This window comes from Eubalaena glacialis, chromosome 6, assembly GCF_028564815.1.
Source record: "Eubalaena glacialis isolate mEubGla1 chromosome 6, mEubGla1.1.hap2.+ XY, whole genome shotgun sequence".
In the NCBI taxonomy this organism is placed as follows: domain Eukaryota; kingdom Metazoa; phylum Chordata; class Mammalia; order Artiodactyla; family Balaenidae; genus Eubalaena; species Eubalaena glacialis.
The window spans coordinates 95,740,418-95,756,175 of NC_083721.1; the positions used below are offsets into that span (position 1 = coordinate 95,740,418).

At 40.1% G+C, this 15,758-nt stretch overlaps 1 protein-coding gene across 5 annotated transcripts in view; it reads right to left on the bottom strand.

Moving 5' to 3' along the window:
• FNDC3B (fibronectin type III domain containing 3B) overlaps nt 1-15,758 on the bottom strand; it is a 350,641-nt gene that overhangs the window by 277,096 nt on the left and 57,787 nt on the right. For 4 of the 5 annotated variants that reach the window (XM_061194472.1, XM_061194468.1, XM_061194469.1 and 1 more), the window contains exon 2: nt 8,384-8,522. In XM_061194472.1, coding sequence (XP_061050455.1) covers nt 8,384-8,494 — 111 coding nt within the window. In that variant the 5' untranslated portion in view covers nt 8,495-8,522. The remainder of the gene's footprint in view (nt 1-8,383; nt 8,523-15,758) is intronic. The other variant, XM_061194471.1, reaches the window with a different exon arrangement.

The window sequence follows — 15,758 nt, forward strand, 5'->3', positions numbered from 1 at the left end:
AAAACCCAGTATGTGTAAGCACAAGAAGAAATTTCAAAGGTAAAAAAAGTTAACAATCCCCAGGTTGCAAGTTCAGATGACCCCAGAGCCCAGGCAGGTCTGGAAATTGAGTGACGTGGACAGGGTGGGGCCTGGGGACGACACTCCCCATCCAAGGCGGGCAGCTGCTGCTTTGTGCCAGTCAACTGCTGCCAGCCCAGTTATCAGATCTTCTGGGTTTTCAACATAAGCAGAAAGATCCAGAATTTTGTGTCAATCTTCCCATTTTTAAAGGTTGGCACCTAATTATTTTTTGTTAACTATAAAGATTTTTTTTTTTTAAATGCCTGTATGACAAATGCAATAGGTAGCCAGTTTTCAAGCCCTGGTTTAGATGAATTAGATTTGTTCATTTCATTCATCCTTCATCCACTCTGAAGCACTTACTGAATGCTACCCTCAGACGCCAGGCACAGCGTGCACAAGAGACACATAGCCCCTGCTCCCCTGGAGTTTAGAGTGCAACCAGACAGTCAAACATTGCAATAAGTTGAAAACAATCATAATGTGAAAACCACCAGAGCGTTTTAAATTGCTGTTATTTTGCAGTGCAACCTTGCCACGCCTGTGTTTTTCCTTAATCCTCTCCTTTTTGAAGGCAGCTCCCATTTGAAGGATACTGACTGCGTCTTGTATCTTATTATTATTGCCTTTGGCTAATTAAATTCTGAAGTGTCCCTCAACCCAGATAGCTCAGAGCTGTCATAATTATACGTCATGTGTCATAATTATTGTGGGTGCCACATATAACACCACCCTCTGCATGGCATCAACATTTTCCTTTATGAGACAGATTATGCATAGTCTATGCCTTTTAGGAAGCCTTTGTAGGGAGTAGAATTGGCAAACCTAAGGCAGAGAGAATTGTAAAATCAGACCACAGACCTGGATAAACTCACCCCACTTTTTTACAGTTAAAAGGAAGCCCTCAGCAACGGGGCTGGCTGCCTGTGCTGCTGGAAAGCAGCTTTGGTGAAGGGGTACTCAGGATCTGCACTTCTGCAGAATCGGTAATTGTGAGGAATAGACATCAAGAGGCCACGGGTGCGTCGCCAGGCTGGATGCATCACAGGACAGACAGATTCTCTAGAAAGAATACTGAAGAGCAAAGTTTCCAGAAAAGAGATTTAGATACGGTCTGCTTGGGGTGCCACTAATATTAGCTCCTCATTGACTATACTATCCCTACACAGTATTTACATTTCCTAAAACAGAAACTGATTACATGATATGCAAAGCTTGAATAACTTCCAGCAAGGTCTCAGTTCAGGCTCAGCCTCCCCACAGACACCTTTCCCTGCCTGGTCTCTGTTTTCCTGCCCGCCTATCCCGTTCCCTGATCCACCCCTCCTCTGCGCTCCCAAGGCACTGATACATTCTGCAATCCAAGCACTTCTCCTGTGGTTCTACACATGTGTAAATACAGCCTTTTTTTCTTTTTCTTTTTTTTTTGGTAAACCACATTTTGCTCCCTAACTACACTGCTCATTCCTTTAGGGAAAAAACAGTGTCTTATTCAGGTCTGTGTCACCAACACCTAATACAGTCCTGCACAGAAGACGTATGACAAATGCTTATTAAAATGAACAAAGTCACTCCTTAATTCAGTCATAAATCTTACCCTCTCACTCCTTCTTTCCACCCCAATCTCAAAGAAGAGAGCTGACAATCTTTACACAACAGGCCTTATAAGTTTGAGTAGTAGAGAGAACGCGGACAGCAGTTTGCAATAATTATTTTCTTTAAATATTTGCACAAGTTACACATTTCTCACATACTGTGATGCTGAAGAGTCTGACCAAAACTGAGCTTCCCCATACTTGGTTTCCCAAACCCAACATTTGACCAGCCTAACTTTTTCTACTTTCTAACTCAAGCCCCAGCTTCTAAATAGGATTCTATCATAAAAGGAGATGTTATCTAATATTATTCAGCAATAATATTTTAACAGCCAGTCCCATTCTCACTTGAATATCCTTCTTTTTCCTGGACAAGGCTCCTAAGAGCCGTTTATTCATTTTTCTACACTACACTGATTGTAAACCTCTTTCTGGGTCCCCCTGACACAGTGGCCGTCAGTATGTTTGAAGAGTAAACCTGTGTGGTGAGAGGATTTGAACTACTGAATGCAAGAAGGGAGCCGTCAGGGGAAAAGTTATTAAGAAGATATCAACCAGAACAGAAGAGGTCACTGGATTAGGAGGAGAAGTACATTTGCTGTAAAAGACGTGCTGATGACGAGCACCATCTGAACGTGGAAAGTTTTAATGTGTTTAACGTGCTGTCTGGAAATGTGTACTCAAAAGAATGATCCAGGAAAACTCTGGCTGTGTATTCTGTCTAGGGAAACAAAGGCTTTCAGAAAGAAGAAACAAAAGGGAAAAAAAAACCTCACTCCCAATAAAATGATGTGCTAAATGCTGATCAACCGAAACAGGCTAAAGTTAAGACAATCGGACACAACGGAGGTAACTTTAACCTCCTGTCTTCCAGGGCACGCATGTTACCAGGCTATCCCAGAAACAGTTTTCTATTTACATTTAAGGAGATCTACTTCCTGAAGAAGAGGCATTAAGAATACTCATTAGCAATTAATATTCAGGAAGCTTAAAAGAAAAAAGAAAAGCAAGACATAAGAAATAAAAAATGACAAAACATTTGCTAGGTGCTCTCTGTGTGCTAAATGCTAGTCAGAACAAAGAGGCGCCTAACTCTCTCCCCACCCCACTGACCTAATGAATACATATGTGAGAAGTGTCACTAAGAATATAAAGTGGCATACCACCATCGTGTAGGTTATAAGTGTCACAGATTAAATTAGCAAATCAGTAAATTCTAGGTGAACACTCTGTTCTTAACCTAATAGTTTCTTTAACTGGTGGCTGCTCTAATTCCTCTTCAGAGATTATTGAAATATTAAACCAATAGAACAAGTTGGAAATTGGGCTGATGCTTACTCTTTCATGCTCAAAACCAGCTGCTACTTCTTAAAATCTCTAAGATGTGCTAAAAGTACTTAACAAAGATAGTTAAATTAATACACCATTAGGTTCTAAAATGTTTTAGAACATTAGGTTCTGAAATGTAACGTATGAAATGCCAATATTTTGATTACTGAAGGGCATTCACTGTAATTTATACAGCCACACACAAAAGCTCAGGTGGAAACATGACTTTTATAACTCAAGAATAGTATGTGGTTAGGCATATTAAGGGAAGCAAACTTAATTTAGCTATGTTGATCTATTTAAAGGTAGAAGAAATTATAGTGAGAGAAGCAGAAGTACTTTATTTAGAAAACAATAGTTAAAAATAAAGCTGTTCAATTTCACTCCTAGGTATATATGAGAGAAACGAAAACACACATCAACACAAAAATCTGCACACAAACATTCATAGTAGCATTGTTCATAACAGCCAAAAAGAGTAGAAACAATCCAAATGTCCATCAACTGATGAATGGATAAATAAAATGTAGTATTATTCATACACTAGAATATTATTTGGCAATAAAAAAGGTATGAAGTACAAGCATACCTCGTTTCATTGAGCTTTTTTGCTTTATTGTGCTTTGCAGATAATTGTGTGTTTTACAAATTGGTTTAACATGGCAACTCTGTGTGGAGTAAGTCTATCAGCGCCATTTTTCCAGTAGTATTTGCTCACTTCCTGTCTCTGTGTCACATTCTGGTAGTTCTTGCAAAATTTCAAACTTTTTCATTATTATTATATTTGTTATGGTGATCTGCAATCAGTGATCTTTGATGTTACTATTACAAAAAGATTACGACTCACTGTAGGCTCAGATGGTTAGCATTTTTTAGCAATAACATATTTTTAAATTAAGGTATGTACAATTTTTTAGACACGCTATTGCACACTTAAGAGACTACAGTATAGTGTAAACAGAACTTTTACATGCACTGAGAAACCAAAAAATTCACGTGACTCACTGTATTGCAATATTCACTTTACTGCGGTGGCTTGGAACTGAACTCACAATATCTCTGAGGTATGCCTATACTGATACATGCTACAACATGGACGAACCTTAAAAACATTATGCTAAGTGAGAGAAGGCAGACATAAAAGACCACATATTGTATGATTTCATTTATATGAATGTCCATAATGGGCAAATTATCTACAGAGACAGAAAGTAGATGAGTGGTTGCCTAGGAATAGGGGAGAGAAGGGAATGGAGAGTGACTGCTAAAGGGTTTCTTTTCAGGGTGATAAAAATGTTCTAAGATTAATGGTAATCTTGGTTGCACAATTCTGTGAATATAATCAATTTCGTCGAATTGTATACTTTAAATAAGTGAATTACATGGCATGTGGATTATATCTCAATAAAGCTGTTAAGTAAGTTCCTTCTATCCACCTTGTGTATTTGTTATTGTTATTCTTGTTCATTTTTTAGTTGATGATATACTTTAAATCTTCATTCATTCATAATGAGGACTGCTTTTCATTTTAAGAAAAGAATCATCCTTTTCCTGCTATCTACATAAAATGACAAAACAAGGTTTCAAACTTAACATGACTTCGGATAATGAAAATTAACAGTGTTTCTTATTTAGAGAGCCAGAACGGAGCAGAGAACCTTGCCAAGAACTCGTCCTAATTAAATCCAGAAACCAACAGGACAGAAATCAGGAGGATGAAGGCTGTGGGGACTGAAGAGCTTTCTCCTAACTGTGGTGGTTCTTTTGCATATATAGAAATAATTAGAATGCCCTCGGCACAGCTGCAATGTATTAAGAGTTGTAAACACATACAAGGTAAGCTTCACCTACACACTCCTAACAGAAATGTAGAGGCAGAGCCTATAGCCAGAGGGCCGCTCTCTTCAACGGTATAATTTGGGAAGTGGCTCACCACTTTTTTGGCCTCACCATAAGTGCCTCTCCCTTAAAACGTCACCCCAGGGGTCTGCCGGGACACTGCCTGCAATGTCCATCATTGAAGTCAGCCCTGTGCCTCCAAATGGTCCTTGTTAAAAAGTATTGCCTCAAGGGACAGCATAGTCAAAGCCTCCTGATCCTTTCACACAAACCCACCTGAGCATCACACCGCACGTGCTCTTAAGAGCAAGCAGCAAACAACAGCAGGTGCCCCGGACAAGCACTCAAAACTCTTGCAGCCCCTGACTCTCGGATCCTCACTCCTGGTCCTTGTTCTTTTTGGTGAACCGCCCCCCCATCCCTCCCCCTCCCCCACCTCCTCTCTGGTATTTCTCCATTATTTTGGTTTTGCTTGCTCCTTAGCCCAGGTTCCACACACAGGCCCTGGGGACTCTACCACACTTAACTCTGCCAAAACTAAATGTTAGGACCCAAAGGAAAAAGTGAAGGCTTGAGTGAATGAGGGAGACACAGAATGGGGACTCTGGGGGCAGAAAGAGGCAAAAAGAAGTGCCAGGCACATAGGCCACTGCCTCAGCTGAGCCACAGTGGTGACATCAAGGCATGATAAATCCTGGGCCGTTCCTGCTGAGAGGAATATTTCAAACGCACTCTGCCCAGTTAATAACTGTGCCCCATTAAGGGAAACTAAGGGTTAATGCCAGTCAACAGCTTGGCGCACATAACCTAAATGCCTAAATGTCAATGCTTCTAGCACAATCAAACATATTTGCGAATTAGAAAGACTGAAACATTTCCTTCCGATGAGATTTGTTTAGAGTAAGTGTACCCTAGTCTGAGAAAGCTCGATGTTTGTGACTGTTTATAAAACAGATTAACAAATCTTCCCATTTCTTGGCTTTACAGAAACCTTCTCAGGTGAAATCAAAATGTGATTTTATTAACCAAAATTATTAAGCAGCTTCTACTTAAGAGTTGAGGTAGATATATACAGAGTAGGAAACACCACAAGGCCTTCTGAGGAAATGCAGTCTTTTCAGTCACTGGTCATTTCTGGGAGCAAAGGAGTTTACTTCTGAGGAAAAAACTGGAAAATTCTAAGGGCTCTGTATGCTGGCTTATAAAACTACAAAACGCTACTCTATGCAAAATGAATTATAGAAATGAGGGAGAAATCAAAACAAAAAAATGGTGCACAGCTACATGGATGGGTGGTCTCAGGTCTCCCAGGTACATATGCAAAATGGAACCAGGTGACAACATCTGAGAGACCTGCATTGTTTTCCAAGTTTAGTCATATTTGAATACCTTGTCCCTGCTTTTTTTTTTTTTTTTTTTGGCCTCACCATGAGGCATGCGGGATCTTAGTTCCCCAACCAGTGATGGAACCCGTACCCCCTGCAGTGGAAGCGCCGAGTCTTAACCACTGGACCGCCAGGGAAGTCCCAACTTGCCCTTTTTTTTATTGTTTTAATTAGTGAAAATAAAGGAGACCAAACACCGCATCTTGAAACTATTCATGGCACTTTGAGACCTCCCCATGAGTGGCCAGGGCAGAGCAGTGGGAGAATGATGGAGAGAGGCAAGCACTAACCACAGAAGGTGGACTGGCCATGGTACTGCGCTCAGATTTTATCTCAGGCGAACAGGACAGCTCTGAGCAGGGCAGTGACATGGTACGTTTATGTTTTTAGCAGACTGCTGTGTGGCAAATGTTTTCTGGTAGAGCAAAAGTAAAAGCAGCGAGACCAGTGAGAAGAACTGTCCTACCCTGGTGAGAGGTGTTGGCTTAGAGTCCAGGAGTGGTCATGGAAATGAAGTGGACATGGCAAAGTATGGTTTCAGCAATGTTCCTGAGATAAGGCCAACAGGACTTGCTGACAGATTGGAATAGAAAGATGGCAAGAAACAAGTGGAGACTCTGGAGATGAAGAGTAATAGAGGCAAGGAAGCAGAGGCTCTATTTAGAGAAGTACTGCTGTAAAGGGGAGCAGAGATACAAGATGGTAACTGGGGGAATGTGGAATCAAGGGAGGGGGCTTGTTTCTGTTGGGTGGACGAGAGGTATAGCTATTTGTGCGTTTAAGATAAAAGATACTACAGTAGATGGGTGGAAATGAGCCAAGAGAGAGAATCAGGAGTCAGGAAAAGAGATACTTGCATCAGTGGCAAGAAGGGAGGAAATTTATTCAACTGACAAACATTTATTGAGCACCTATTAGATATTCTTTGTTCTTAAGAGGTTCACAGTCTAATGCAGGAGAAAGTAATATATATAAACTATTAAGCAGCAAAGCAATATCCAACAGAGGTATATACAAAGTATTAATGTAGTATGATGGATAAAGAGTGTTAATGTACTATGACAGATGGGGGTGGGGAAGAGCAACACACTGACATCAAATAAATGGCCAATTAACTTCTCTGAATTATTAATGTATTTTGCATAAATATTTTTCAAGCAATTGTTCCCAATTCTACTTTTGATAAAATGAAGTCTTCTACTTTTGTGCTTCTAAAGAGCTACACAAGTATAAAAAATGGCATTTATTTAGTACAAGACTGAGGGAACCCAGTTTTAGTAGTCAATTAAAAATTTAAATAATGTTATCAGAGACAATACTTGTCTCTAATAATTTTTAAAGTTTTACTTACCGTTTAAATTTTTTCCCAAGTGCTACAGGAATGCGCTCAGGAATAACTTTTCAACTCTGTAATGTTAAGTAACTAGTGGCAAAGGAGTTTTTACAGAAAACAAGTACCATCATTTTCTGGGCAGCAGGCTCTACATTTGGAAGGACTGCTCCAGGAGCCAGGGTGGGTTCACACACACCTGTGCCTCTTGTCGGGGTCAGTCACCCGCTGTGTGAGATAAAAACCCGATCCACCCTCTGGGCATCCTGCTCGGGCCATCCTGCTCTGACCAATCAGGCAAACCAGTCAAGCATAATATATGACATGAGCAAACTGTATTTTATTCCAAAGACTTGTACATATTTTCAAAATGATCCATTTCAAAAATCAGACATTTGTTTTTGATGCTTCAAGAATACCAACTGGATTAGGTAAAGTTTGCTGTTGTCAAAAACTACAACTTCTGATATTTTAAATCATATAGTAATTCTACAACAAAAACACTTGACCTCTAGAGAACTACAAAGGTTCAAAATCACAGATCTTGAATCTCAAAATAAAACAGTTTCTGGGTTAGCGGACTTCCCTGGTGGTCCTGTGGTTAAGACTTCGCCTTCCAAGGCAGGGGGTGCGGGTTCAATCCCCGGTTAGGGAGCTATGACCCCCACATGCCTTTTAGCCAAAAAACCAAAACAGAAAACAGAAGCAGTACTGTAACAAATTCAATAAAGACTTTAAAAATGGTCCACATCAAAAAAAATCTTAAAAAAAAAAAAACAATTTCTGGGTTAATGTTTCCCACTTAGAAAAGTTGACTTAAATTTCCTTCTTACTGCACCTACCTGCTGAGCTGCATCTCCATTCACCAAGTGAGGCATCATGGCTACCTCTCCGTTCAGCAATGGTGGCAGTTCCAGAGGGATCTGGTCGGTCATCATCATTGTGACATACATTCATGGAGAATTTCCCTCAACTGGCTTCCTGCAAGAAAATCACCATTTTTTTGAAAAGGACTCAAGACCACAAAAATTCACCTGTAACAAGTCAGCAATTTAAGTGCACCGTCATGAGGTCAGTCGAAACTCAAATTCTTCTAATCACAGTATTGTATTAAAAGAGGTGAAGCAAAACCCAGGAAATAGCCTGAATTAGGAGACCACAAACCTGAGTCTCTAAGCAGCCAAGTGAACACAACCTCTAGTTCCTCAGTTTCATTATTTAGCTATAAATTTTAAAAACTTATGAATCATAGTAAGTCCCCTAACCCCAGGGATCTTCCTCAGAATAAAATGAGATAACAATTTGAGAGGCTAAAAGTGTCAAACGAACACTGATCATATCATTATCTTTAAGGTAATTACAGAAAATAAGGCCAAAGAGAATGAGCTATAAGAAAAGTTTTTCTCAAAAAAAAAAAAAAAGCAGTTAACAAAGCAAGTAAACAAAGGTTAACTGCCTACACTGCAGTTGTTGTGATTTCTGACCTTGCCATTAAATTGGTAATTAATCATGTTCTAATTATCTCTCTCTTGTCACCTCCTTAAATTGGATTTAACCTGTTGCATATTTACAGCTTTATCACTTCTGCATGTCTTCAGCTTTCCTGTACCTGAGTACCCATGGCACCTTGTACGGAATAAGGCTTAACGGCACATTCCATTGTTTCCACAGAATAAATGATTTTCATACAGGTATTCAAAACAACACCAAGCCCACTTTCATTCCATAATGGTACTTGCCACCAACATCTAGCTTTTCAATATAACAGCAGGAAAACAATGAATTCCTATTCAGAATTACAATGTTCTTTAAGAAGTATTTACGTATCCTTCAACTATGCCTAAAACTTTTTGTCACAAAAAGTTTAATAGCATGGACAAAGAAGAATAAACAAATACACATGCACACTATTTTAAGTCAGTTCAGAAAGAAACTGCCATGTGGTTCATTTTAAATTTTTTCTCATTCATAATAAAGTCCCCCAAATTTTCAAATTAAAGAGGATTTGGTAAATGAATCCTTTAATACTCAATATCCAAATCAGGCAAAACAGTGGGGCAAATCCTTTAATGATTATCTCTAATTTGTCTCAGGTGTGACAAATAAAATATTTCTTCTCATTCTTAAAACCTCCATTCTGAATGTTAAATATATCTCCCTCCCCCAAATCCCACCCAAAAGAAACTCCTTCCCTGGAAGTATCAAATGATGCATGAAAGCCACCCAAGAGATTATAAACTTTATTTTAAATCGGTAAAATTTTACACTATTCATTATAACCCCATTTGGAGAAACTATTTTAAGCACCAAACAACAAAGTCTTGTCCCAACTAGGGAAGCACATTCTATAATAACAGGTCTTATAATGCAGTGTTAACAGTACCATCACGCTGTTTTATGAGGCAATTACTCAGTTCCTAAGCAAATAAAAGTACAAAACTCAAAGCCCAGTAGTTTATCCTAATGTAGGAAACAGATTCTTCCACAATAGGATTAACCAAGATAACTTCCACTGACACTATCATGACATGTTTGATTTTGAGTAGTACTACTAATGGAGTACTAATGTCCATTTCAATTTTATTTCAAATATACTTAACCCTACTAGTGCATGAAGAAAGAATGGCTAGTTTTCCTCAGATTGATATTACACAGGCCTATTTCTTAAGCGTAATGTTTTATTTAATGTTTCTTCAACGTGCAGGTTGGATAACCAGGGCACTAATTTACATTAAGGGTCTGAGGATAAAGCATCTGGGGGAAAGAAGCACTCCACACTCACTTCCACCTTTTCCTCACCCCTCCGCAGGGAAGAGCCCCAAGGCGCTTGCTGGTGAGGTTATGGAGGTTGTGGCTCTGTCCCCTCCCCTCTCCTCTGCTAAAGTAGTGAGCACCAAAGCCCTCTCCCACTGGGGGAAAGTCCTGGTCATCTCACAGACAAGCATAAGGATAGAACCCGCTCTTTTTTCATCCTGTGCATGCAGGTACTGGTAGGAGGACATAATTGTGATCTAGTATAAAATTTAGGCATTCCTGGCCACCCATCCCTAATACCAAAGAATGTCTCAACTCCCAACATCATGTCTAACACTGACAATTCCAACTTAAGAAACCTTCTGGTTGGCGTCGCGTCGTAATAAACAACGGGACTTGCTATCATCAAAACACAGCAATCCAGCCCCACTAGCTGGCACTCTTAAGCACAGGTGTCAGGTCCAAACCGGGCAGTTAAACTCCAGGTTCTGCAAGCGTGGGATAAAAGGACAGAGCCCCTCCACAGTTCCATGAAAGTCTTATAAATCTACGATGAGGGAGGGTGGGAGCCAACAGAGAGCTGCAAAAACCCCCAAAGAAACCAAGTCCACTGCCACAAAGAGATAATTGTATCTGCTTTTGAAAATTGTACAGGCAACTTTGGGCAATGCAGCTATTCAATACAGAGAAAGATGCCTGAATCCTGTACTTCTTTTCTACTGGATGATGGATTATTCGCCTCACAGATGTGCAGTGGTTGTTGCAGATTACTGAGAGGGGAACAAGGGAGGGGAAGACGGGGAACTGTGCATAAAAAAATCAACTACTTGTACAGTCAACTCAGCATACAGTGGGAACATATAAACGTCATACACTCCTAGTGCCTCAACTCAACCATGCAACAACAGTACCTTTAATCATGGAGAAAAATGGAAGAATAAAGTGAAGCCACAGAGCCACACTGCTCATAAGCAAAGTTGTTAACCCCCTTTACCCTAGGCCACCAGCTTGCTAAAATCCAAGGCCTACTTTCTAATGCCCAAGAGTTTCACCAAAGGTAAACCAGACTTTATCCTGCCTGCAATACAAGGTAAGAGACTGATCTAGAAGGGGTGGTTCATGCAGCCAACAATGTTTAAAAACCCCTTTCTACACTCCATGCACATACACAGGATATGTTCATTTGCCTGGAATTCAAGGGACATGTAGAAAAAGCAATAAATTACCTCTAGGCAACATAATGCCCAGCTACTTAACAAGGCAATTGCCTGCCAACCGGTCCTTAAATTATCATGGAACACCAACAATTTAGTGCCGTGGACCGGGACAAGAGAAAAGGCAGGAGGAAGAATTATAAAAGAACGAAAACCATAGATGCAAAACATAAAACAGGGTACAAAGTAGTATTTACTATGGTTGTTACCATATTTTTGGTTATTCCCTGGTGATGGGGACGGGTGTCGGGTAGCAGGAGGTAATGACTTTTCCAAATACAAATGGAAAGTCAAATGTTCAAGTTGTAAATTGGGAAAACCACTCAGCCCTAACCATTGACAGTTGAAGAAGGTTAAGTCAGGCCAAGAGACTTGGGAAGGCTTGCCATGCATCAATCATTTAATGGTGACAGCTCCCCCAAAAGTGAGTCTCCTCTATTTTGGCCGATAACCCAGACAAAACTACACATGTACTCAACTTAAACACCTTAAGAGGTGCTTAAGCCTCAGCACCACTGCCTTGAGGAGACCTAGAGAATGTGACATGCCTAAGAAAGCTGACCGAACTTGAACTTTTCAAATGGAATTTTAAAAATGAAGCCATGAATGTGGAAGGCTTACTATTCAAACAGTTAACTTTAAGGACCAAAAATTTTATTTGCAATAATTGTGGATGGAAATTATACATTTTCTTACTTCATTATAGGGCAGTCTGGCCATAACTTTATTTTTTCTTAGGGATGTAGGGTCATTGTTTACAATACTGTGTTCAGTCACAAGGTGATGTACTAGGGAGTTACTAAGCATTCTGACCTTACATACTCAACGAAATTCACCCCTACTTTGAGTTCTTATGTTTAAATTCTATGGTGTTTTTTTTTTTTCCTCTCTTCCTCATTAGGCTGTACCACAAACCACACCTCCTCAAATCTGAGAAACATATCCTAAATTGGCTGTCTTACATCTTCCTTGGGCTGGGAAGCCAGGTTGTTAGTTATACACACACAGAGGAGTGGTCTCTGGGGTCTCAGAAGCTCCCCTCTGTGCCCTGCACCATCCTCCTTGACCACGTGCTGATTATCAGCTCTGAGGGAAGCTGCGTGAGCCAGATGTGTGATCTCTGGATAACTGAGCTGTACCTGTTTTCCGTGTCAGTCAGAAAGTCTCATGAGAAATCACCCTGACAAAACCCGCATTGTCCTGCCCTGGGTTCCTTCTCCCTTGGACAGATGTGTATCTGAGCTGGCCAGAGCTTTCACAGAACTCATGTACTTCATTCAAGGCTCTACCACATCCACACTGTCCTCCTCACACAAAACTGAGCTCTTGCAATAAATGCATTCTTTAGACCATTACCGTTTACAAATAAAGAATAAATAAATGTGCTGCAAAACTAATCCGACTAAACCAATAGAAAATAGATGACCTCTACTACAATGCTTTTTTCTAATTCTCTGAGCGTTTTTTTTTTTTTTTTCACATAGAGCTCCAAGGTTTCACTCCTATTCTTTTTATTCTTACCCATACTTCTATTTCAAAGAATTCGGTGACAACCACAGGCCCTCACAACCTCTCCCCCTAACCACACATCGTAACACTAAAACCACAAGTGCTTCATGCCCGGCCAGTTCTATTCTTTTGACTGACAGGGAAGGGATGCCACGTGAGCACTTGTGGTTTACTTCCCTCTCTCCTGAAAGCAAGTTGTTTGTTACCGTCCTTACCTGCTAGCAAGGCCCAGAACCAAAGAACTTCTAGGCTAATGGCGGGGGGGGGGGTGGGGTGGGGGGCGGGGGGGGGGGTTGTTGCATACTCTGAAAAACAGATCCTCACTGCTGGTAAGACGTTTAATTCTGTCCAAATATGCCCCCAAAGCTTTTACAGAACACCTTATTTTAAAATAATATTGCAAAGGGTCTTCAGTTTTTACATTACTCTAGGCAACTGGGTTATTACTTTTTCCCTTTATTTTGCTTCCCTCACTCCAAGTCCAAAAAGGTTTTCCATGGTATTTTGGCCCCAGCCTATACTAAGAAACACACAGCCAATTTCATAAAAACCTGATTCTCAGGAGAGAACCACAGATCCATTTCCAAAGGCCAGAAAAAGCAATCATATACTAGGAAGAATTTCTAACTTGAAAAAACCAAAGCCCTGATCACCGCTGGAGGAGGTTTAAGTCTGTGGACCTAGCCTTCATATTAGTAACAGAATGTCCTGGTCCTCACTCCATAGGCTGATGACCTGAATTTCCTTACATTAATTCAAGATGTGAGTTAGCAGTACAGTACACAAATGGGTTTCAGATGACAAGAGAAAAAGAAACCTAACGGCACCAAAAGGAGCAAAGCATCACCAGCAGCGCCAAACGGGATGGTCCTGCTGGGTGAGAGGAGACGGGCTCCCCGAGTCAAGTCTCAGGCCAGCGCCAAGGCGCAGGCTCCCAGGCTCACTTCACCTACACCCTGATGTGGCTTCTGACCTATCCTAAACTATCCCGGGGAAGTGTGTAAAAAATAAAAGCAGTATGAGAACCGATAAGAAGAATGTATGTGTGCCAATTACACCTCAATTAAAAAAAAAAAAAAAAAATGCACATCATCAGTTTTGACTTTTTGCTTCCATTCTGCAATTCAAATGCACTTTCAGAAATGAAATGGGTTCCTTGATGAATGGGAAATGGATGGAAACCCACCAATTAAGACCTATGAAACAATTAGGAAAATAAATAATCTAATAAATAATAATAAAATAATTTTCAGAATTCATACCACTAAAGTTAATTGTGATTCCATAAAGCTTGTATCTTTTCCAATAAAACATACATTAACCAATCACCTTCACATAATCTAAACAGCATGTAAACATTTTGCTTGCTACATGCTTGTTCTGCAGCCTGGGAGAAATATTCTCAGGGGCACATTAGTAAAATCATAGCTTGATTCATACTTCAACAAAAGTTCCTTCTCTACTAAAAATACTAAATGACTTCCAATAGTAAGAATCTATTGTGGACCAGGTGTCAGAAAATCGTCACAAACATACCAGAGAAATGTTCTAGCCATTTTTTTAAATAGTAATAAGGAAAAGAACTTTTTTTCCTGATTCAACATGGCAAGAAAAACCCCATTTGTAGTCAAAATGACAACAGGATAAACTTACTGAATCACAAAAAAAACAGGGGCTTTGTTGTGCTGTGTTGTGTTTGAGGCAGATGGGTTTGAGAGGTTACCAACAAATTACTGTCTCTCTTTTCAAAGAATATAATTATCAGATAGCTAATGTTTTATGAGTGATTACAAGTTTCTTAATGGCTTCCAATGTAAAACCTAAGCCTAATAAAACCTAATTTATTACGACAAACATTTGTGCAGCTGATTTACACTTGTTTATGCCATGACTGTAGTAAAAAAGAAAAATCTTAAAAAGTCAAAATTTGACAGAGAATCATGTAGCACAGAAAAAAGAAAGAAAAACTGCTTTCATGAACTTCCTTCTCATACAGGTGGCCGTTATGTACATATGCCCTCAGTCACAAGGACTGACAGCTTCTTAGTGTGTAGTCTTCCACTCTAAGTTTTATTAGCAAGATTTAGAAAAACAAAGAGGGAGAGAGGAGGAAGGGAAAGAGGAACGCTGATAGAGGAAGACAGAGAAGAAAAAAAGTTTTTAAAAAGTTATACACATTCTTACAACTAACGAGATACCAAAGTATCATCTGCTATTTTATTTTCATCAGAAAAACCTCTTACCTTCCTGCTCCATTCTGGTTTTGAAAGGTAAACCTCTGATGATATTTCAAGACCTAGAAACTCTCAAAACAGTTCTAGCCTTTGGAGCAAAACTAGAAACAGCTTTCTGATGATAACTGTGGAAACACCAACGGCATCAATAGAAATAAAAAAAATGAGGAAAACAAGATAGAAACACTGTGCAACCTCCTTTGCCTCTGAAATTGAGAAAAACCTGCTCAACACACATCGGACTGTTTTTACTATGCTCCTGCTACTGTGAAAGCAGGACTTTTCTTGCCCTTCTGGTAACACTAAAGCAGGGGCTACGTGGCACTGGCTCTGACCGTGTGGAATTACCATGTGGCCATTTAGGAACCTGATGGGGGGCGCTGCCACTGGACAGGAAAAGGCTGCAGGTGGTTTCAGTGCTTCTCTGTGTACCGTCTCTCCCGTACACTGTGGGCAACCATGAGGAAAGGTACTTGTACAGGCAAACACTCTCTTTCACTTTTCTG